Source organism: Bos grunniens, chromosome 20, assembly GCF_055505025.1.
Source record: "Bos grunniens cultivar Pamir isolate PY7600 chromosome 20, Bosgru_T2T1.0, whole genome shotgun sequence".
Taxonomy (NCBI): domain Eukaryota; kingdom Metazoa; phylum Chordata; class Mammalia; order Artiodactyla; family Bovidae; genus Bos; species Bos grunniens.
Window position 1 is genome coordinate 47,609,538 of NC_141184.1, and position 23,015 is coordinate 47,632,552.

At 41.7% G+C, this 23,015-nt stretch overlaps 1 protein-coding gene and 1 long non-coding RNA gene across 3 annotated transcripts in view; one reads left to right on the forward strand and one right to left on the reverse strand.

Moving 5' to 3' along the window:
* The window catches only part of LOC147350351 (chondroitin sulfate proteoglycan 4-like), a 74,457-nt gene that overhangs the window by 26,271 nt on the left and 25,171 nt on the right, over nt 1–23,015 (reverse strand). The window contains exons 6-7 of the mRNA XM_086362585.1: nt 12,310–12,508; nt 8,587–8,718 (exon numbers count right to left, since the gene is read on the reverse strand). Coding sequence (XP_086218711.1) covers nt 8,587–8,718; nt 12,310–12,508 — 331 coding nt within the window. The remainder of the gene's footprint in view (nt 1–8,586; nt 8,719–12,309; nt 12,509–23,015) is intronic.
* On the forward strand, nt 13,729–22,515 carry LOC147350352 (uncharacterized). Of its 2 annotated transcripts, XR_015149257.1 has the most exons (4): nt 13,729–13,908; nt 19,119–19,287; nt 19,725–19,773; nt 22,344–22,515. It is a non-coding gene; the product is annotated as an uncharacterized LOC147350352 (long non-coding RNA). The 2 variants fall into 2 exon arrangements; XR_015149258.1 differs by lacking the exon at nt 19,119–19,287 and having other exon boundaries at nt 13,780–13,908; nt 22,344–22,458.

The window sequence follows — 23,015 nt, forward strand, 5'->3', positions numbered from 1 at the left end:
GTTTTTAATCCATTGTATATTCTTGCCTCCTTTGTCAAAGATAAGGTGTCCATATGTTCGTGGACTTAAATAGGAGGACCTATCTGAGTCACCAAGGAAGCCCAAGAACACTGGAGTGGGTAGCCTATCCCTTCTCCAGGGGATCTTCCTGACCCAGGAATCAAACCTGGGTCTCTTACGTTGCAGGAGGATTCTTTACCAACTGAGCTACACAGTGAACACACACACACACACACACACACACACACACACACACACACTCTGGAATAGTATTTAGCCTTAAAAAAGAAGGAAATCCTGTCATTATGGATGAAGCCAGAGGGCATTAGGCTAATGTGAAACAAGCCAGACAAAGACAAATACTGAATGGTATCACTTATATGTGGAATTTTTTTTAAGTCAAACTCAGAAACAGAGATTGGAAAGTGGTTGCCAGGGGCTGGGGGTGAAGGAAATGGGGGAGAGTTTGGTAAAAGGGTACAAACTTTCAGTTATAAGATAAATAAGGTCTGAAGATCTACTGTACAGCATGGTGATTATAGTAAATAACACTTCATTGTACAATCGATACTTGCTAAGGGAGTAAAAGTGAAAAGAAAAAAGTAAACATAGGAAGAGATGAATGTATTCATTAGCTTGATTTGGGAAGGATCCTTTCACAGTGTACACATACACCAAATCATCACATTATATATTTCAGATATCTTACAATTTTTGTCAATTATACCTTTATAAAGCTACCAAACAAAAGACTAAAATAAGATACAATAAAACAAGACAAGATAAACATAATAAAGTAAAATAAAATATCTGAGTTTTCTGGGGATAGGCACTAGGCCCTGGGGCCCCTGAGAGGAGGCAGAAGTTCCTGGAAATATAAGCCTCAGGAACACAGTTCTGCCCCAAAGTCAGGACTGCCTTGGTACACACACACACAAGTATGCTTTAATTGCCTCCTGTATTGCTATAGTTCTTGCTGCTGAAAGTCACTGCTACCTTTTAGCTTCTGGAACTGGGGACCCAGGCAATGAGGTCATCCTGGGGAGGCCAAGAAGAATTATTCTGTACATTCAGTCAATGTTACATGAAGTCATAACTGAGGCCCATTCTCTATTACCTGTCAAGCAAGGGTCCCCCCTCTTGTCAGGTGGATTATATCTCTTTTGTGTGCAGTCTCTGGCACCCCAACATCCAACTTCTTCTCATCTTCAATTTTTCTTTGGAACTTTTAACACTGTGCTTTCTTAATTATTTCCTTAATGAAATCAGACTCTTATCTTTTCATTTATTCCTTCACCTCAAGGATTATCTTTGGCAGGTGAAGGGGGAGTTGGTGGGAGGGCTCTTTAAAAAAAAAAAAAAAACGTTTTATTTATCTTTAGTTGAAGCATGTGGGATCTAGTTCCCTGACCAGGGACTGAACCTGAGCCTCCTGCACTGGAAGGGCAGAGTCTTAGCCTCTGGATCACCAGACAGGTCAATTTCAAAAAGTCTTTTTGGGTAGAGGGCCCACCAGAGATGTCCCAGGTCAAGAGTACTTCTTGCCCAGCCAGAGTATATTAATCCCTCATTCCCTCGTCCAGCTTCCTAACCCAGGAGGGTGTCCAGTTCCTAGTCAGCAGTCACCCAGAGCATGCTCAGTCAGCAAGACTAGCTGGCTCCCTGCTGCAAATGCCTGATGAGCATCTCTGACCACGCAGCCCAATTCACCAAGAGCCAAACATCACTTTCCCCCAATCCCACCTTCTTTCATCCAAGCATTGATATTTTCATCAGTTAGCTTCAAGCACTTAATTTGGGCAAGATTTCACTAAAGTCCCACCTAAATTTATATTCTATAGAAGAACTGCCCTACCAGGAGTGTGGTAATAAAAGGGCACTGTAACCATATCTGTTTGGCAAGCTCCCACTCTACATGTACCTCATGGCGATTTCAAAAGCAAGTTGGCATGTTGAAGACTCTAAGTCTTGGAGTAAAGATTTCTTTTTGCCCTTCTTTTAAGTATAGCAGTTCTCAAACATACTCATATCCTATGATGTTTGCTTCATGAAAAACAACCACCACCATAACAGCAAGAGTTTCATGGCCCCTTGGGCTAGGAGGTCTTGTGCATTCCTTCAACGGACATTATCAAATGCTGTGTATGCAACAAGCCCTCTAATAAGGAACGGAGATATACCAGGAAACAGCACGGACCCAGTCCTGCCTTTTCATGTAGATGTCATATAACTCCTAAGATGTATGTATTTTTTTCCTCATCGCTAAGAAGGGATGATAAGGTTAAGCACCTTGCCTAATGGTTAAATGTAGATCTCACTGACTCTGAAGTCAGTATTATTAGAAAGTTGGCACTCACCATATTGCCTATATCATACTATTGAGTTGGCAAAAATGTTCATTTCGGTTTTTCTGTAAGATGCTACAACCGAAATGAACTTTTTGGCCAATCCAATACTTTGAGCTCAGTTAAAATGACCCCTGAGTTAGGAAATGTGATGAATGATTCAGGAAATCTGATAGATGCAGCTCTCCACCTTCCAGACACAGCCTGCCTCCTCCCTGGGCTTTGCCTCTGCATCATGCTGTCCTCACTGGTAACCTCTCCCCTCTCTGTTCCCACCATCACAATGCTGCTCACTCTGAAGAGGCAGCTTAAGACCCATCTGGCCAACAAGACCTCCCTCCCCATTGTTGCCTATGGGAAATTTTCCTCCCCCAAACTCAAGGAGTTCACCAGGCTGCACCCTCACTGGACACTTAGGATAATATATTTTGCATGATTACTATACTCCTGAGTGTAAATCTCTTATTTCCCCAACGAGTTAAGTCTTTAATTTTTGCCTTGAGGACTGACAGTCTTTTCTTAAAGCTCTTGGTTATCTCCCACTAAGTCTTACAATATTCAATTCAGTGTTTCAAGACCATCTGACTAAAAGATTTTATAAATCTCTGCTCCAAACCCTTTAGCAACATGCTGTGACTTCCTTCTGCTTTCTTCTCTCCCTCAATTCCCATCATGCAGGACAGATGGCCCATTGGTGAGACATGATTCCCTCCATAGCATAACCAAACCCCAAGGGGACTGAGGTCATACAGTTTGCTATGAATATCCTTCACTGCTCAGTTACTTAACTCTAGGTCTGTGCAAGCTTATATTCCAAACCAGTCTGACAAAACTCTCAAGGTCAACACCCCCCTCTACACTCTTTGTAAAAGAGCCAGGTTTAACTTAGATACGCAGAAAGACTAGAACCTAAGGCCACAGTATGTTCCAACATGCTAAAACTAAATATAAACACATTCAATGGTGGCATTCAAGGTGAAAAACTGGTTACAAAATTCCTTTCTGGGGAACAATTTTTTCTGAAAGAAATAGAATACATGTATAAGTATACACACACCTATATATGTATGTGTATTTGGCGTGCTGAGATTCATGGGGTCACAGAGAGTCGGACATGACTGAGCAACTGAACTGAACTGATACTTATATACAAAATAATAAAGAAAATATACATTAAGTTTACTTTCTTAGTTGACAACCAAAAAGTCTGTTTAGAACTACAGCTCTTCCTATTTTAAAATAATTGAGTTAAAGATTGACTTTTCAAATTTGGCAGGGCATACAAATTATAACTGGGCTTCCCAGGTGACTCAGTGGTAAAAAATCTGCCTGCAATGCAGGAGATGCCAGTTTGATCCCTGGGTCAGGAAGATCCTTGGAGAAGGAAATGGCAACCCACTCCAGTATTCTTGCCTGGAGAATCTCATGGACAGAGGAGCCTGGCAGGCTACAGTCCATGGGGTCACAAAATAGTCGGATACGACTTAACAACTAAACAGTAACAACAACACAAATTATAACTAACCTTCAAACATTCACTCAGTAAGTATTTTTATAACTATTTTGGCTTACCCTACAAATTCTCACAAGTCTCAAGCCAGGGCCGCTTTTTAAGGCAGTATACAAAGGAGGCAGAACAGCATGGCCCAAGTCTGCTGGGGTGATGATGAAAAGCCAACTGGTATGAGCTCAGTGGGAGTGATTGAAAAAAAAAAATTGACTAATGCTGGGCTATAATATTTTAATATTCCAAGAGAGTAAAACATACAACATTTCCACATAAGCACTGCTGCTTATTAAATTGCTCTGCACCTTTTCCTGGTTGTGTGTATCAATCCATCAATAACATTAAGAAGGGGACAAACGAAGCAGCCACCATGATGGTCTTATTCTCAGGGAGCTGATATTCTAATATAGAGGCAGTCCTGGAACACAGGCACACACAGAAAGAACAGATACTGTGATCCGAGCACAAGGTTTGGGGGTCGTGTCAGCGCTTCGTCTCGAGGCTTACGATTCCTATCAGTTACCTGACTTTGAACCTGCCCACATCTCAGTTACTTTTGTGCCAAATAAAGATGATCAAAATTTGCTTTTAAACACATTATTTTGTTTAAATCTTTATAACAACCCAGTTCAGTAGATTAAAAAGATACAAAACACTATAAAAACACAGGTATCAATAGTATCTATTGATACTGTCCTATAATAGAAATAGATTTTCTCCTATTACAGTTCTATGAAGTCCATAGCTCTATAAAAAGGAATAAACTGTCTCCAATATTTCAGAACATATAGGTCAACTTGAGTCTGACAAGAGCTACAGTAGCTGACAGCTGACACCTGGAGCCACACCAGAGGTGGGACACAGAGAGTCCCCCAACTCCTTCCCCCGCCAAAGGGCTGGCTAATAGATGGAGGAGGCAGAGGTCACTCAAGGCCTGCTCTCAGCATCAGGCATCTGTCATCATCACCCCTGCAGCTTTACACAGCATCAGGGACCAATATCCTCAGGAGGCTGCAGCAGAGCCAGGCTGAGCAAGACTCAACTATGCCTCTGGAGAGAGGATGAGGCCGTGTGGTCTTCAGAACCACAGCCCACATCCAGGAATTCTGATGCAGAACAGAGGGGCCACTGCTACTTGGGGACATTAGGGTAGGAAGAATGCCAAGAACAACTGGACCAAGGGACCCATAATGTCCACCCCATCTCTAAAATCTATGACTCCCTCATTCTCATTCCACACCCACCCAAGATCAGATCAAATGTTAAGAATCAACTGATGGAAACGTACACGAAAATTCATCTTCCTTCCTACTGACCAGGGGCTGGAGTTGGATATAAGTCATGGTCTGGGGATAGAGAATGACAGAGAACCAAGAATAACAGACCTAACAGGCTAGGGGGAGCTGGAAAAGGAAACAACTCACTTTGGCATCTGAGGATAATGTAAAGTTCTGGCGGAGGGTTCTTAGATACAGGATGCAGGGAGGCCAGAGTAGGGCAGATGCAGTGCATGTCGGAAAGGGAAAGGGGATGGTTACTCAGGGCTGTGTCCACGGTTACTCTATGTTTTGCAGAGTTCCACAAGGGTGACAAGAGATATTTTAACATGTTTTTTTTTGCTAAATTAATATTCAGTAAAACAGGTGCCAGAAACTTGAAACTTTCTAAGCTACAGTGGCTATAACTCCCCTTGAATCCAATAAAACTGTCTTCAGTCACAAACCAGGGTTTAGCGAGAATAGATGAAAGGTATTTAATCTTTTGCAGCAACCAGATTTACTCTAAGTTTAGACCCTCTTTTTAATAGATGGCTGTATTTTTTTTCCAAAATATTAGGGTGTAGCAGTTTGCTTATTTTTTAAAACACCAAATGACACTCTAATTGCCTTGAAAAAGGATAGAAGCATTGCACTTTTCAGAGAAAAATTACGGAATATAAAAAGGTTTTAGAAGAGAAGAATCCAGGTTAACATATCTTCAGTTAGATTTTGATAAAGATTCTTTTTGTGAGCTCAAATGCTTAAGGCACCTAAAAATTTCAAAAAAAAATTTTTTTTTTGAAAGTTATGAACAGTGATTTTTCTCTAGGTTTATTTAGAGGTATGTAAGCTTTATCTTGGAGAAGGCAATGGCAACCCACTCCAGTACTCTTGCCTGAAAAATCCCATGGACGGAGGAGCCTGGTAGGCTGCAGTCCATGGGGTCGAGAAGAGCTGGACACGACTGAGTGGCTTCACTTTCACTTCTCACTTTCATACATTGGAGAAGGAAATGGCAACCCACTCCAGTGTTCTTGCCTGGAGAATCCCAGGGTTGGGGGAGCCTGGTGGGCTGCCGTCTATGGGGTCGCACAGAGGTGGACAGGACTGAAGCGACTTACCAGCAGCAGCAAGCTTTATCTATTTCCTGGTTGCACAATCAAGGTATATCATCTCTTTAAGCCACAAATTCTGCCAACTTGCTGTGAATACATCACCTATCTCACACAGATATAACGATTAAAAGACTAGAACACCACTAGCCCCATGATCGCAGTCCTGGTTGTACTTCAGGACCACCTGAAACTTAAAACAAAATGGTGGCCAGGACCTAGTCCAAAGATTCCCATTCAATTGGTGAGGCTGAGACACTGGTATTTTTTAAAGCTTCACAATGGTTGAGAACAACTGGCTAGAGTAACCATGGAGTGACCATATTATTGAAATGATCAATGTTTATATTTTACTGATAACACTGCTGCTGTTGTTCAGTCGCCAATTCACGTCTGACTCTTTGCAATCCAATGGACTGCAGCATTACTGATAATGTATATCAGTTAAACAAGTTATAATACACAGGGTTTTTTAAAATTGTAATGTAAAATGTTATTATTTCCTGTGCCATCTACCTCAGCGCTTTTGGAGGGAAATAACAAGCTTTAAATTTTTTTCCTCCTCTTTCATTACCCTCGCCATTGGGTAAAACCTTGTTCTATCCTTGCAGTGAGGGTTTTGAGTCAGAGATGCTCACTTACATCTTTCCATCTCAGCCAAGCTGAAATTTTTGGCAAAAACCAGTTCAAAGGCTGCAGGGCCTCAAAGTAAGAACCGCTGGTCCCCTGATACACAAGGTTTTTATATTAAAAAAAAAAAAAAAAAGAAAACCCCAAGATCTAGATACTCATTACAGAAGCTCTCCTGCTTCTTTAAGGATCCTATATGTGAACCATGAACTTCCAGATGTTCAAGCTGGTTTTAGAAAAGGCAGAGGAACAGAGACCAAATTGCCAACATCCGCTGGATCATGGAAAAAGCAAGAGAGTTCCAGAAAAACATCTATTTCTGCTTTATTGACTATGCCTTTGACTGTGTGGATCACAATAAACTGTGGAAAATTCTGAAAGAGATGGGAATACCAGACCACCTGACCTGCCTCTTGAGAAATTTGTATGCAGATCAGGAAGCAACAGTTAGAACTGGACATGGAACAACAGACTGGTTCCAAACAGGAAAAGGAGTACGTCAAGGCTGTATATTGTCACCCTGCTTATTTAACTTCTATGCAGAGTACATCATGAGAAACGCTGGGCTGGAAGAAGCACAAGCTGGAATCAAGATTGCTGGGAGAAATATCAATAACCTCAGATATGCAGATGACACCACCCTTATGGCAGAAAGTGAAAAGGAACTAAAAAGCCTCTTGATGAAAGTGAAAGAGGAGAGTGAAAAAGTTGGCTTAAAACTCAACATTCAGAAAACGAAGATCATGGCATCTGGTCCCATCACTTCATGGCAAATAGATGGGGAAACAGTGGAAACAGTGGCAGACTGTATTTTTTTAGGCTCCAAAATCACTACAGATGGTGATTGCAGCCATAAATTTAAAAGACGCTTACTCCTTGGAAGGAAAGTTATGACCAACCTAGATAGCATATTCAAAAGCAGAGACATTACTTTGCCAACAAAGGTCCATCTAGTCAAGGCTATGGTTTTTCCAGTGGTCATGTATGGATGTGAGAGTTGGACTGCGAAGAAGGCTGAGCACTGAAGAATTGATGCGTTTGAACTGTGGTGTTGGAGAAGCCTCTTGAGAGTCCCTTGGACTGCAAGGAGATCCAACCAGTCCATTCTGAAGGAGATCAGCCCTGGGATTTCTTTGGAAGGACTGATGCTAAAGCTGAAACTCCAGGACTTTGGCCACCTCATGCGAAGAGTTGACTCATTGGAAAAGACCCTGATGCTGGGAGGGATTGGGGGCAGGAGGAGAAGGGGACGACAGAGAATGAGATGGCTGGATGGCATCACTGACTCAATGGACGTGAGTCTCAGTGAACTCCGGGAGTTGGTGATGGACAGGGAGGCCTGGCGTGCTGCGATTCATGGGGTCACAAAGAGTTGGACACGACCGAGCGACTGAACTGAACTGAACTTAAGGCTAGTACAGGAAAAAAGTGTACATGGACCATAAAAACTGCTTCCCCCATTGCCCTTCACCAGCATGCCCTCTTCTGAGGAACAGGAAAGAGGAGGGACGGGGTGGGGGATACCCAGCCTTACTTCTGTTAAATTCCTGCAAAGAGACAATCCTTTTTGGGACTTTGTAACTGTTGTTAAAGTCATTCTATAGTAAAAGATAATACTTTATACCATGCAGGTAGAACTTTCTATATTTATAAAGATATTATATTAAATGATATTTCAATTTATTAATTGAAAAACACTTAAACCCAAACACTCAATGAAGTTAAAATCTTACCTGGGAAGATGCTCAGTCCTCTGTTTACTTCCAAGCTAATGATCAGAGCTCGAGCTGTGATGCTAAAAATTTGTCGTGGTGCAAAGTTCAAACCATCAGTAACCTGAAAATTAAAGCCTCCTGACATTGCTCCTTCAAAAGAAGAAATTACACTCTGGTCAGTCTGGTCATTTTGCAAAAGCCACCCACTTTCACCTTCTCTCCCACCTAATCTCCCTCCAAAGCTACTCCTATCAATTTGAGAGTTAGTTACTACGGTCACCAAGATCAAATCAAATACTGCCAAAACACAAAATGAAAAGAATACCAATAAAGGTCTAAAATGCATATTCCCACCTCATCCTCTCCTGAAAGTAATAAAAGAAAGCAAAGATGTCACCTCCAAGAAATTAAAAAAAGAAATTTCAGACATGTTGATTACCTGTATTTTATTATCTTGGAGTCAATTTATACCAGTAAAAGTAATACAAGGATGCCACACACACATGCATCCCTTAGCAGTTTCTGAACTATTGATAACACTTGATGATAATGAAAATCAAAACTAGAGGGAATTAAATAACACAGCCCCTCCCCCCAAATACTTTCCCATTATTCATCTATCTCTGTTTCCTGCTAAGAGGGGAAAGAGAAAAAATGGAGAAAGACTCAGCCCCAGTTTTGTTAAATTCCTGCAAGAAGACAATTCTACTCTCATACTTCTGTTAAGAGATCAGTGACATCAACAAAGTTATAAATTAACTTATGTGTGAAATAGAAGTTGGGCCGGGCCCCCTATTGATCCTGTTCCCCCGAGTACTTTACCGGTCTGATTCCCAAAACACCAGGCAAGATCATCACGCAGAGAGCATGACAATCACAGTCCCCTTGCCTTTTGAAATAGTTCATCCAGGAGTAAATGTGCAGCCCACAGGTCTCTGCATCATGTAATGGGTAGAAATGCCCTCCTCGTTGCCCTCAGGGACATGTGGCAAGGAACAAAGGAGGCATGATCAGGATCTGCAATTACCTACAAGTACTCCCTTAATAACATGATTTAATAAAAGGCCGGTTGATGACTTAACCTTCTCTTAAGTCTCTGTTATTTAAGCAAACCCAGAGAATTCTGACTCCTCAAAATAAAAGGTTACAGCCTTTAAACATTTTTTCCAATACACTGGAGTCACCATATTTAAAAAAAAACAGAGGAAAAGAATTCTGGGTCTGCTTAATTTAGAACAGAGGCGCACAGCCAAATATTATTTTTGTTTGTTTGCTCCTTTTTACTAGAAATAGCACTTTGAAAGCTGTATTTAATTAAATGTGAAACTATGGAGAAAATGTTTTCTGCTATTAGGCAGTTTGAACATTTCATGAATTCGGTAACAAAATGTAAATGGAATCCAAAGGAATTATAGCAAAACGAATACTAGAATAGTGTACTAGGTACACTGACTAGCATACAAATTATGACCAAACAGACAGAGGGAGGGAAACATGAAAGTGACCTGTGGATTTTATTGTATAACCTTAGATTCTCCTGACCTAACAGTACTTTCAGAAGGGCAACCTCAAATCATTTATCCCCCCACTTCTTGGCTGTATCGACCTACTTAGGTTGTTATGTGGAATAATGAATTAGATTAATGGCGGAGCACTTTGCAGATATAAATGCTAAGAGAGACTAACTAAACCTAAGCCTTTGTTTGGGGCTGCTGAGGGACAGATGTAGCAGGGAGAACCAGCTGGTTTCAGCAAGTGGCTCATCTGCAGCTGGGCTCCTGCCACTTTGAAGGCTATTACTGCCTCCAGGTCCATTTAGAAAATGTGATGGATTGACTCTCCAAAGAGCTTGACTTTAACTCTCCTTTCTGCTTTTTTAGGAGAAATTATTTTCTCTATTTGCCAAAAGCAAATATTGACCTGGTAGTTGACAAACAAATCAATCCAAAGAGCTAATTTATATTTCAATCCTTCACTGCAAAGAGTAACTTCAGCTCTTCAAACTACTCTGCCCTTCTATGGGTGGCAGCTACTAGAGAAAGCCCAGCTTTGGAGTCGGACCAGTTATATCTTTCTGGGCCTCAGTTTCTTCATCTCTATAACGAGATCGTTTACTCCCAATCACTCAGAAAACTTTTGCTGATTAAATGAAATGGGTCCTGTCATTGTATCTCCTGCAGTGCCTAGCACATGCCAGACAATCAGTAACTCCTTCCCACTGCACACTGCTTAGTCTTAGAAATTCTAAACTTTCTCTGTGCAAGTCTCTAAAGCAGGTCTCACTATTTTGAACATATGACAATCCTTTCATAGAGATAAAAAACTTCTAGGCCCTTGCCTAATAATACCTGGATTTTTAGTATCTAGTAACCAAAACCACACATAATTGGCAGAAACATCCTATCAATTCAATGCCCCTTTAAATGAATTTTATTATATTAATGAGAACAACTGCATACAATTAAAAAATAAAACACATATGGAAAAGATCATTCAGTCTAGAAACAACGCTTTTACACATGTGGGTAGATTTACGATTTTATTGCAATAAAACTAACCCCCAACAGGTCCCCAGGCTACAGGTTTGGAACCACTAGATAAGAGCAGTCACATAGTAAATGCTTTTCAGGTTATCTGGGAATTCTTTGTACTTAACTGCAGAGATAATCAGGAAATTACTACCTTTGAGTTTAGCAGATTTTTATCTTTGTTTTCTTTATTTTCAAAGAAGGTAATTAAAAGTGGCTGGAAAGATACAGCTTTTAGCTTTACCATCATGCACCCCAGGCTCACACTCCTCCTCCCCCCACTTCCTCCTGTGGCTGAGAATGGGCAGCTTGCCCTCTTTGACCACTGTCAAGGGCAGCCAGGAAACAGAGGCCAGCTAGATCACCCCTCCTGCAGATGTACAGTGGTGATGTGGCTTATTGATTTACTGATGACCAGAGGGAAGAAAACAAAGCCTTTTAATATCAGGGTCTCTTAGATTTACAGTTATATCCATTCATTCATCCTTATATTCATTAATTTAATAAATGCATTTGTTGTGTTCACCAATGTATTCCAGCATTTGGAACATTACCCGGCACATAATAGGTATCAATAGGATTTCATTCTTACAACAAATTTTTATTAAGCACCTACTACGTTCCAGTCACTGTTCTTAGGTGCTGAGAATGTAAGAGCAAACAAAAGAAAGATCCTGTTCTTCTAGCCCTTATACTCTAGTGGGGAAGACAGACAGCACACAAATGAACGAATCAGTCTATACTAGAACGTAAGGTAGCCAGAATAAGGGATAGCGATAAATGCAAGAGATGTGATTTCAGCGGGCGGTCAGGAAAAAGATCTCTGAGAAGCTTACATTTATCTATTTTATATATAATGGATAAACAATAAGGACTTACTATATGGCATAGGGAACTATATTCAATAACCCATACTGCAATAACCCATAACGGAAAAGAATCTGAAATGTACATATTTCACCTCACATGAGAATGTGAGTAAGCCAAGTATGAGTTATAGGTACCCTCTGATGTTTGCTATTATTGGCCTTACTCAAATGTAAGCTTAAATGTACTGGCCTTACTAAAATGTGTCACTTTTTAAAAAAACTATACAGTCTGCAAGGTTTTTAGATGGCTTGTGGTTTTCCGTCAGCAGCTATTAGGTGTGACTACATGTTAACCTTTGACTGAAACGCACTTTAGTTTCACATTGCTTTTCTCAGTTACCTACCATTGTGTACAAACACTAGCTGGCCCTCGTTGATCTGAGCCTGGGTGAAGTTCTGAATGCTACGGCCAGGAATGGACTTGAGAGCCAAATGTCCATTGCTGGGTGGAGAGACCAAGTAGGCCAGGTCCTGTGGGGAGGAGTCCCCATCCACTGCACAGAGTTCATCACGGGTAATCTCAGTGACAGAATTCACCCACACCTTAAAAAGAAAGAATCACACATCTTGTGAGCACAAATTCCAATCACATAACACCAGTAAACTGAATAGCTATGAGACACCGGCCCCTTGCACAAAGACTTAAAAGAAAAAAAAACTAGAGCAACTCACTCACGTTTTTAAACCATGATGAGTCTTAATTCAAAACAGACATATAATTAAATGCCAGATGAAATGCAGAGCATGTTGTAGTGTTTATTTAATTTATGAGATTTCAATTAAAAAAACAGGATTCATTGTTATTTATTCAAAACTAATTATTGAAACTGCATATGCATTTATGTAAAGTACAAAAGCAATAAAAGTTGATGGTTACTAAGTACTGTCTGTGTGGCTGGTATATGCTAAGCATTCCATATGGAATCTCAAATAATCACAGAAACTACCCCATAGGATTGACTTAAAGATTTCTGTTCATTACTTTAAGAAGCAAATGATTTCATTCGCTTTTAAATATTTGAGGGCAGAACACAAACAATACATTTTTTAAAAATTCTCCTTTATCCTATCCATCTTGCCGGGAAACAAATACCTAGTCCCCATGGCCTTGCAATGTTTACTCTGCTTGTGTGCGTGTGCCGTTGCTTGGTTGTGTCCAAGTCTACAGGACCCCATGGACTGTAGCCTGCCAGGCTCCCCTGTTCATAGGATTTTCCAGGCAAGAATACTGGAGTGGGTTGCCATTTCCTTCTCCAGGGGATCTTCCCAACCCAGGGATCAAACCCAAGTCTCCTGCCTGCATCTCCTGCATTGGCAGGCAGGTTCTTTCCCACTTGAGCCATCTGGGAAGCCCAGGTGAGTGCTTATTGCAGTTGTTTCTGAGTAACAGTCTCTATTTTTCCATTTGTATTTAAAATCTGTTTACATTATTCAACACATCATCCTTTTTTGAACATCTGCTATATCCCAGGCAATGTTCTGGTGCTTGCAATACATCAGTATACAAAAGAGTCCGGTCCTCATGGAGGATACATTCCAACAGCAGAGGATAAAGGGATACAGGGAAGAAATGCTAGGAATAATGAAGAAATAAATGACACAGTCTGTTAGAGAGTCACAGGCACTGTAAACAAATTTTAAATGAAGCAACATGAGATGCTCAGAGGTTAGATAGGAGGCTTATCTGAGGAGAACTGGAAGGAGGTGAGGGAGGATCCATGGGGACACGTGGGGAAGTACAACCAGGAAGAGAGCTCAGCCCTGCTTGCGGGCAAGCCTCGGCCGGCTGCGGAGCAGCAGAGGCCAGCGCGGCGGGGCCAGAACTAGCAAGCTGAAGAGTAGGAGGCGGCACATCGACACGGCCACCAAGGTCAATCCTGCAGGCTCTTGAAGGCCACCTGGGCTTCACTTGAGTGCAACCAGGAATTACCATGGGGCTTTCGGTAAGTCATAACCTGGGCCAGCTTAGTGGTAACAGACCCCTGTGGCCTTGTGTCAAGGACAGAGTGTGGGAGGCCAAGGATAGAAGCAGGACAACAGTTAGGAGACGCGTGCTATAATCCTGCAGAGAGAAGAGAATGGGGGGCACTGGAAAGGAGGGAAGAAGCGGGGAAATTCTGGGTGCTGTCGACAGTTTCTAACAAGCTAGGTGTAGTAAGGTGCAGAAGAAGGAAGACGGTGAAAAGGACCTGGTTTGGGTCTCAGCAACTAGAAGGACCAAATCACCATCAACCGAAATGAGGGTAGCTGCAGCAGGCGCAGATCTGGGCAGCAAGAGAAGGTGTTCAGTTTTGAAATCCCCAAAGCCCCAAAAGTCACTTCAGTCGTGTCCGACTCTTTGCGACCCCATGGACTGTGGCCTGCCAGGCTCCTCTGTCCATGGGACTCTCCAGGCAAGAACACTGGAATGGGTTGCTATTTCCTCCTCCAGGGGATCTTCCCGACCCAGGGATTGAACCCGTGTCTCTTCTGTCTCCTGCACTGGCGGGTGGGTCCTTTACCACTGGGGCCACTGAGTTTAAAGTGCTTGCTGAGACATCACATTACATCTCATGGAATCGTGCTGCTTGGGGTTTCTCTAATCCTATGGTCATGTGACATTTCACCAACACTAAAGGCGGTGGCTTTAACACTAAATAGATTTTCACATTTCTCTCTGTATTTATAAAGTCCTCCCGCAAAAATACTGTGCATATTTCTAAGCTTATGTGTCATTCTCTGCTCTCTGACAAGAACCTTATCCTCTTCTACACTTGTTACCAACTCTTTAAAAATTCAATCCTAAACTATTTAGGAGGTAATTGCTCTGGTCTAACAGGCTGTTCTCCTCAGTAGAAAATGCAGTTTGTGAAATTAACTATGACTAAACAGAATTTGAGAAAGGGAGATCAGAAACTACACAGGATTTCTACATTTTTCTACCAGAAATGATATGCCACTTTAGCTATGAAACTTTGGGCACATTTCTCAATTTCTCTGTGCCTCAATTTCCTCATTAGTGAAGTAGGAATAATAGAATTATTATGTATAATGAGTGATATAAAGCATGTAAAGTATTCAGAACAAGTTTTACCTGGCACAGAGTAACCATCCAATAAATAATAGCTTTATGTTACTCATCTTTCTTCATCAGATTTGGCTCTGAGAATGGATGTGATTTTTAAATATTACTTAAAAGTCACCTGGAGTATAATATCACTCTTGACACTATTCTTTTTTATTTTTTAACTTAAAAAAAAAATTGGAGTATAGGGACTTAACTGGTGTTCCAGTGGTTAATCACCTTCCAACACAGGGTTTGATCCCTGGTTGGAGAACTGATCCCGTATGCCACAGGTCAACTAAGTCTGCATGCGACAACTACTAAGCCTGTAGGTCACAAGGAAAATCCCCCACCCACACACACACACACAAATTTAAAAAGAATATTGGAGTCTAGGAGATTTACAATAATGTGTTACTTCCTGGTATACAGCAATGTGATTCAGTTATATATATGTATGTATTTTTTCAGATTATTTTCCACTATAGCTTATTATAAGATATTGAACATAGTTCTGTGTGCTATGCAGTAAATCCTCGTTATCTATTATATGTATAGTAGTTTGTATCTGTTAATCCCATACTCTAATTTACCCCGCCCCACTCTTTCCCCTTTGATAACCTGAATTGGCTATTCTACAATATGCACCGCACATTCTGTTTCATCCCACAGCATTCCTCCAGAATTTGGGATCGTAGTTTGTCTGTTTAATGTTTGTGTTGCCAATGGATGCTCCTATGTCTTGGCATTTGGAATATGCCCACAGAGGATTTTTCAGCCCCAAACTCTAAGAACATCAATTTTAACAGCTACCAGAAATACTAATCAACCTAATGTCAAATTGTAAGTTTTGGTTTTCAGTTAATCCATGAAAAGGCTACAGTTTCTATAAAATATACAAGCTGGACTGCCTAACAAAATTCTAAGCCCAATCATCCTAGTCTTGCACTTTTTACATTTTTAAATCCATATATGAATCTTATCTTCATTTCTTCAGGAACTTGATCTGGAAATATACTGCCATTTCTCTTCCTGTGACTCGTAGATACTCATTTTTTCCAGTGGTGCACACAAAAGCTGGATGAAGCATGTTTTCCACTGTAGTTACTATTCTGTGAAACACTGTTTTGCCCCTCTTGCCTCTAGAATATATCATCTTCCAAAACCAATGTAAAATCTGCCACTCAAAACAAGAGCTAGTAACCTCAGTTCTCCATTTCCACTCAAACAAAATTTGCTTCAGTTAAAAGTCCCATTGCTTTTGATGAGACCTGATTTAATGCCTAGTCTTCGGTAACAGAAACTTCAAATGGGCGGGGACAAGAAAACAAAGTCTCCAAACTTGATTCAGATTGCAGTGTGATCCAAAGCCCAATAAACAATGGCTTAAGGAATAAATATCTGAAAAAATTAACATTTGAACCTGGAATGATGTATTTTTTTAATTCACTTTTAAACAGGATGTTAGATTTAGAAAAATGATCTAATATATCCAAATTATGATCCAAATACTTAAAAACCCAGGCCTTTGTTTTGAGTTTCAAGAGGGATGTGAAATATTTGTGAATGGACTATCCCACTCTTTGATCCTTCCAGGCCTTCAGGCCTCCAAGTCACCGTTTTGGACTTTGCTGCCTTCATTGCTCCACTGTCCATAGCTCTCAGAGATCTTTACAGTGATGGCAAGTGCTTATCAGAAACAAGCAAATAGTTCTATTTTTGGTATCAACAACAACAACAAAACAAAATGTACAGTATCATTGAAAGCAAAAAGTGAAAAATAGAAAAACGAAGCCCCCTTGTGGACACCAATACATTTTATCAAGCATGCATGAAAATCACTGGTCATGCCTGAGCACAAAAGTACTCAGGAGAACATACGTCAGAGGAAAATGCAAAGGATTCACCCCACGCAGTCTAATCAAATTCCAGCTCCAGTTTGTCATGCTGAAATTACCTCCTGTACCACCACTGATTGGTCATGCGCTTCAAAGCAATGTTGTTTAAAGTATTTCAAGAGAAAGGAGTGTGCTTGGAATGCTGGGACTGAGTGGTGAATGCTCAGATTCCTGCCTCTGAACGCCCATCCAGAGTCTGAGATGCCCTCAGCAGTTCTACCCTGTCCGCCCGCTATCTTCTCCCACACAGACTGTAGATGACTCTCCGTGCCACCTCCTCTAAGCTCCGATGATAAGTAAGGAGAGTGAGATGTAAGGAGAGTGAGATGAGAGGGTCATGTGGGATGGTCTGAAGGTCTTGAGAAAATGCTGTTTTAAAGTCAAAGACAGGCGGCGCGCCTCCTCCGGTCGCCCTCCCCGCCTCCCGCGCTCAGTCCGGTCCCTGCGGCGTTTTCGGGAGTTTGGAGAAAGCCAATCAATAAAAAAAATAAATAAATAAATAAAGTCAAAGACAGCAAGAGAATCTGAAGACTCCGATGGTTAATTTTATATGTCAACTTGACTGGGCCACAGGGTACTCAGATATTTGGTCAAATACTACTCCGCGTGTTTTTATGAGGATGTTTTTGGAGGAGGTAAACATTTAAATGAGCTGAATAACACAGATTCCCCTCTCTCAGGGGGGTGTGTGTGTGTGTTAATCACTCAGTCGCCTCTGACTCTGTGTCACCCCATGGACTGTAGCCTGCCAGGCTCCTCTGTCCATGGAATTCTCCAGGCAAGAATACTGGAGTGGGTAGCCATTCCCTTCTTCAGGAGATCTTCCCAACCTAGGGATTGAACCAAGATCTCCTGCATTGCATGCAGATTCTTTACTGTGTGAGCCACCAGGGAAGCCCCATCTCAGGTGAGAGGGCCTCACCAATCAGCTGAAGGCCTGAGTGGGACAAACTGGCTGATACTTCCCTAAGTAAAGAGTATTCTTTCCTGCCTGACTGCCTTTGAACCAGGAAAGCCTTTACATGGGGCTTCCCTTATAGCTCAGTTGGTAAAAAAATCCGCCTGCAATGCAGGAGACCCCAGTTTGATTTCTGGGTCAGCAAGACCTGCTGGAGGAGGGATAGGCTACCCATTCCAGTATTCTTGGGCTTCCCTTGTGGCTCAGCTGGTAAAGAATCCACCTGCAATGTGGGAGACCTGGGTTTGATCCCTGGGTTGGGAAGATCCCTTGGAGAAGGGAAAGGCTACCCACTCCCATATTCTGGCCCAGCGACTTTCACTTCACTTCACACTATTGGCTCTCCTGCATCTGCAGCCTGCCCCCTTGCCCATAGATCTTGGGACTTGGAAGCCTCCATGATCACGTAAGTCAATTCCTTATAATAAACCAACAAATAAATACACACGCACACTCACCCTATTGGTTCTCTTTCTCTGAAGAACGCTTCATAATACAGAGGCCTTATTAATTCACATTTAGGACTGTTTTTGTCCCAGATTCTGCCACTGTCTAACTTGATTATTTTGGGCAACTCACTTCATTTCTGAAGCTTTCTCTTTTTGAAAATGGAAATAACAGTAAAACTCACTTTATCTACTTTCTCAGGTCCTTGGGCTTCTTAACTATAACCATGAAGGAAGACAGTAGAGCGTCACGGTTACAAGTGAAAACTTACATCCTCACCTCTGTCACTACTGTCTACCAGGGGCTCTTCCATTTCTGATCATGTGCAAATGTCTCAGTCTCTCTGTGCCCCAGATTCCTCATCCTTAAAATAAAAACCATATCCCATAGAGTTGTTGAAGATTCGATGAGTAAATAAATACAATATGCTTAGAACAACGTTAGAAGCAGAATAAGGGCAATGTAAGCATCAGGGACTGTTGTTGCTCAGTCGCTCAGTCGTGTCCGACTCTTTGCGACCCCATGGACTGCAGCACACCAGGCCTCCCTGTCCCTCACCATCTCCCAAAGTTTGCCCAAGTTCACGTCCATTGCATTGGTGATGCCATCCAGCCATCTCATCCTCTGACAGCCTCTTCTCCTTCTGCCGTCAATCCTTCCCAGCATCAGGGAATTTTCCAATGAGTCAGCTGTTCACACCAGATGACCAAAATACTGGAGCTTCAGCTTCAGCATCAGTCCTTCCAACAAATATTCAGGGTTGATTTCCCTTAAGATTGACTGGTTTGATCTCCTTGCTGTCCACAGGACTTTCAGGAGTCTTCTCCAGCACCACAGTTTGAAGGCATCAATTCTTTGGCGCTCTGCCTTCTTTACGGTCCAGCTCTCACAACCATACATGACTACTGGGAAGACCATAGCCTTGACTGTATGGATATTTATCGGCAATGTCTCTGCTTTTCAACCCACTGTCTAGGTGTGTCATAGCTTTCCTGCCAAGAAGCAATAGTCTTCTGATTTCATGGCTGCAGTCAACATCCGCAGTGATTTTAGAGCCCAAGAAAAGGAAATCTGTCACTACTTCCACCTTTTCCCCTTCTGTTTGCCATGAATGGGGCCAGATGCCAAGATCTTAGTTTTTTTTAAGTATTTAGTTTTCAGCCAACTCTTTCACTCTCCTTCACCCTCATCAAGAGGCTCTTTAGTTCTTCGCTTTCTGCCATTAGAGTGGTATCATCCGTGTATCTGGTGTTGTTGATGTTTCTCCCGCCTATCTTGATTCCAGCTTGTAACTCATCCAGCCCAGCGTTTCTCATGATGTGCTCAGCGTATAGGCTAAACAAACAGGGTGACAGCAGACAGCCCTTGTTGTACTCCTTTCTCAATCTTGAACCAATCGGTTGCTCCATTCAGGGTCCCAACTGCTGCTTCTCGACCTGCATTCAAGTTTCTCAGAAGACAGGTAAGATGGTCTGGTATTCCCATCTCTCTAAGAGCTTTCCACAGTTTATGATCCACACAGTCATAGGCTTTAGTGTAGTTGATTAAACAGAGGTAGATGTTTTTCTGGAATATTCTTGCTTTCTCTATGATCCAGCAAATGTTGGCAATTTGATCTCTGGTTCCTCTATCTTTTCTAAACCCAGTTTGGACATCTGGAAGTTCTTGGTTTGCATAATGCTGAAGCCTAGCATGCAAGATTTTAAGCATGACCTTACTAGCACAGGAGATGAGTGCAATTGTTTAATGGTTAGAACATTCTTTAGTACTACCTTTCTTATGATTATGTAAATTATAGTTATTATTACTGCTTCCCATGCTCTGAAATCTAGGAAAAGAAAAATCACTGCCTGAAATAATTCCCTACATTTGAAATTTGAAATAGAAGTAACTAGTAACCATAGCTCTGGGGAAATTATTATTTTGTTGGAAAAAGTACTCCCAGAGCTTTACTATTTTGATGAAATGCATACACTTTATATATTAATTTTCAGAAAGTGAACAAGCCTAACATGTGGCACCTCTTTAATTTTATTAAAAGTTGTCAATTTTGGAGAACACTTTGCAATATGTTCAACACACACAGTTTTTCCAGGAAGTTTTCTGTGTTCATTTGTCATTGCTATTACACATTGTCATGGATATGCTAGAGAGATCATACTTCAATAAAAAAAAATATTAGGGGCAAAAATAAAGGATATCTTAGATGTCATAAACTGCCAACACAGGCTCTCAAAATTAGCTGCCTCTTGGCTCTTTTTCATCAGGTCTAAATTATACTGAGATTGATAGCAGACATTATAATTATATCATAAAATTTTAGGGCTCAAGATTTCCTTCTTCTAAAATCTTTAAACTAATTTCATTCACATTATACTATATATAACAGAAAAGGAAGGTTGTCATTATATACTCTGGTCTACATCCCTTTTTTCCCTAATATTTAAAATTTTATAATTTATGATGTTCTTCCTTTTCTGTATATGCCCTCCTCACCATGACTCTGGGCTATAGAGCAGTACCTAAAGTGAATCAGCCATGTTTGCAGACAATGTACCTAGTCTGACCATTCCTGTCTCCTTTCTTGCTGGACGGTACAGGCAGATGGGCAGCAAATGGGCAGGCAGGGCTGAACCAGCAGGCAGGCCTATGATGACAGTGTTCACAGGGAGACTTCAAAGCTTACAGTGACATTCTATGCCCCCTCCCCTGAACACAGAGACTTCTTGCATGTCATACCCCTGATGAAGGGGTATCTGGCCGTGGGGTGGGGTGGGGGGTTGTTACAGGCTGAATTAACTCTGTTACATCCCTCCAGTATCCACTTCCAGGTCCCTGCTAGACAGAAGTTTCTACAAATGAACTTCTAAGACTTGACTCAACCTGTCAAAGGTCAGGTGTTCCTAGGAACAGGAAGAGTAATTTTAAAAAGTGATTTGCCTATATCAAAACATTTAGATTTGCTAGATCAGTGGCATACAATGTTCTTTAACACCCAAAGAGAGGGATACTTTTTACACAACAACCTAGAACATATATGTGTATTTGTATGCGTGTGTGTTTAAAATGAAGCAAAAGTTTCATATAACAATCCTGCCCTTGCTACACACAGTGCATTCTGATGCTACCTGTTCTATTTGATTCTATTTAATTTGTTTTTAAAATGTTGGTCCTGTTCCATTCAATTAATTTCACAGACTTTGAACAGTCTGAAACCTGGAGTTTTAAAACACTGTACCAGATCATTCACATCATGGATAGCAGAGTAGACTCTGCTCAGACCATCTGGGCTTAAAACTCACTCTCTTACTAACTGTATGACCCTGGTCAAGTAACTTAACCTTTCTGCGCCCAGATCTACTGCAATCCTCATTGTACATCAAGGACTGTGAGCACAATGAATGAGAAGTCACATGTGATACGTCTATAATGGAGCCTGGCAGGGGCTCAATAAATGCTGGCCCACTTCCCCATCTCCTCTGAAGCCTAGTGGAATTAAATGGTCTAGTACAGGGGGTCCTTATGCCCAGCAGTCAGCTCTTACCATGGAACCTAATGGCTGACCACTCTCCTCCCTCCATCTGCTCCGGTCACTCTGAGCTTCTCATGTTCTCAAACACTCCAGACCTGCTACAGACTCACAACTTTTGCTCTAGCTGAATCCTTTGCTTGTGCTCCTAACATTCATATGGTTTCTCTCTCCCCCACCTGAGCCCACTCACTCTGGCTTTTATTCAGAAAAAGTAGGCTTAAGACTGCCTTTCCTTAGGAAGTCCTGTGTGCAAATCGGTACTTGGCTGGCATCTGGGAACTCCGTTATTAAACAGTTTCCTGTACCGATACAAACCTTTTCCTAAAATAATAAGAGTGTGTATCTAAACAGCACAAACAATGTAATTTGCGCTGGACCCCTGCTTTCCTCCTGGGAATCTGGGACTTGGTACATACTAGGTAGAGGGCGCCTGCTTTTATTGAGCTCCAGCCCCCAGTAAACATCTTGGGTACTCAGGATCTAATGATCTTCCCTGGCAGACAGCACTTCCTGCACATCATCACAATTTGCTGCTAGAAGAACTGAGTGCATCCTGTGTGACTTCACTGGGAGAGGACTCTTACAGCCTGACCTCCTTTCCTCTGGACTTCACCCCATGTGCCTTTTCCCTGAGCAGATTTTGCTTCATATATCTCACTGAAATAAATCTTAGCCATGATCTGACTCTATGCTGAGTTCTATGAGTCCTTGCTAACCGCTAACCAACAAACCTGTAGAGGGCTTGGGAACCCCTGACACAGAGGGCTCCGCTCAAATGTCCCTTCCTTGGTAAGACCTTCCCTCACCATGCTCTCTGCAAGCTCATCATTCTCTGACCCCACGGCGCCCTGTCCCCTTAAGTGCTCTGTGAAAACATACCACAGTTCATCACTCTGTTTATCACATACTGTCAAGGTCTTCTCCAATCAACAGAAGCTCCATGGAGCACTTAGATAGTCAAAATTTATTGCCCTTATTACTTGTCAGGGACTGTGCCAGACACTGAGGCCACCACAGGAAAGGGACAGCAAATTCCCTTCCCAATGGAGCTTACGTTTATGGGAGGAGACAAACAATATTTGTTTACTACAAAGGAGAATACAGCAGGGTCAAGGGACAGAGGACAGCACACTGCTCCTTCGGCTGGGTCGTCAGGGAAGCATCTATGAGAG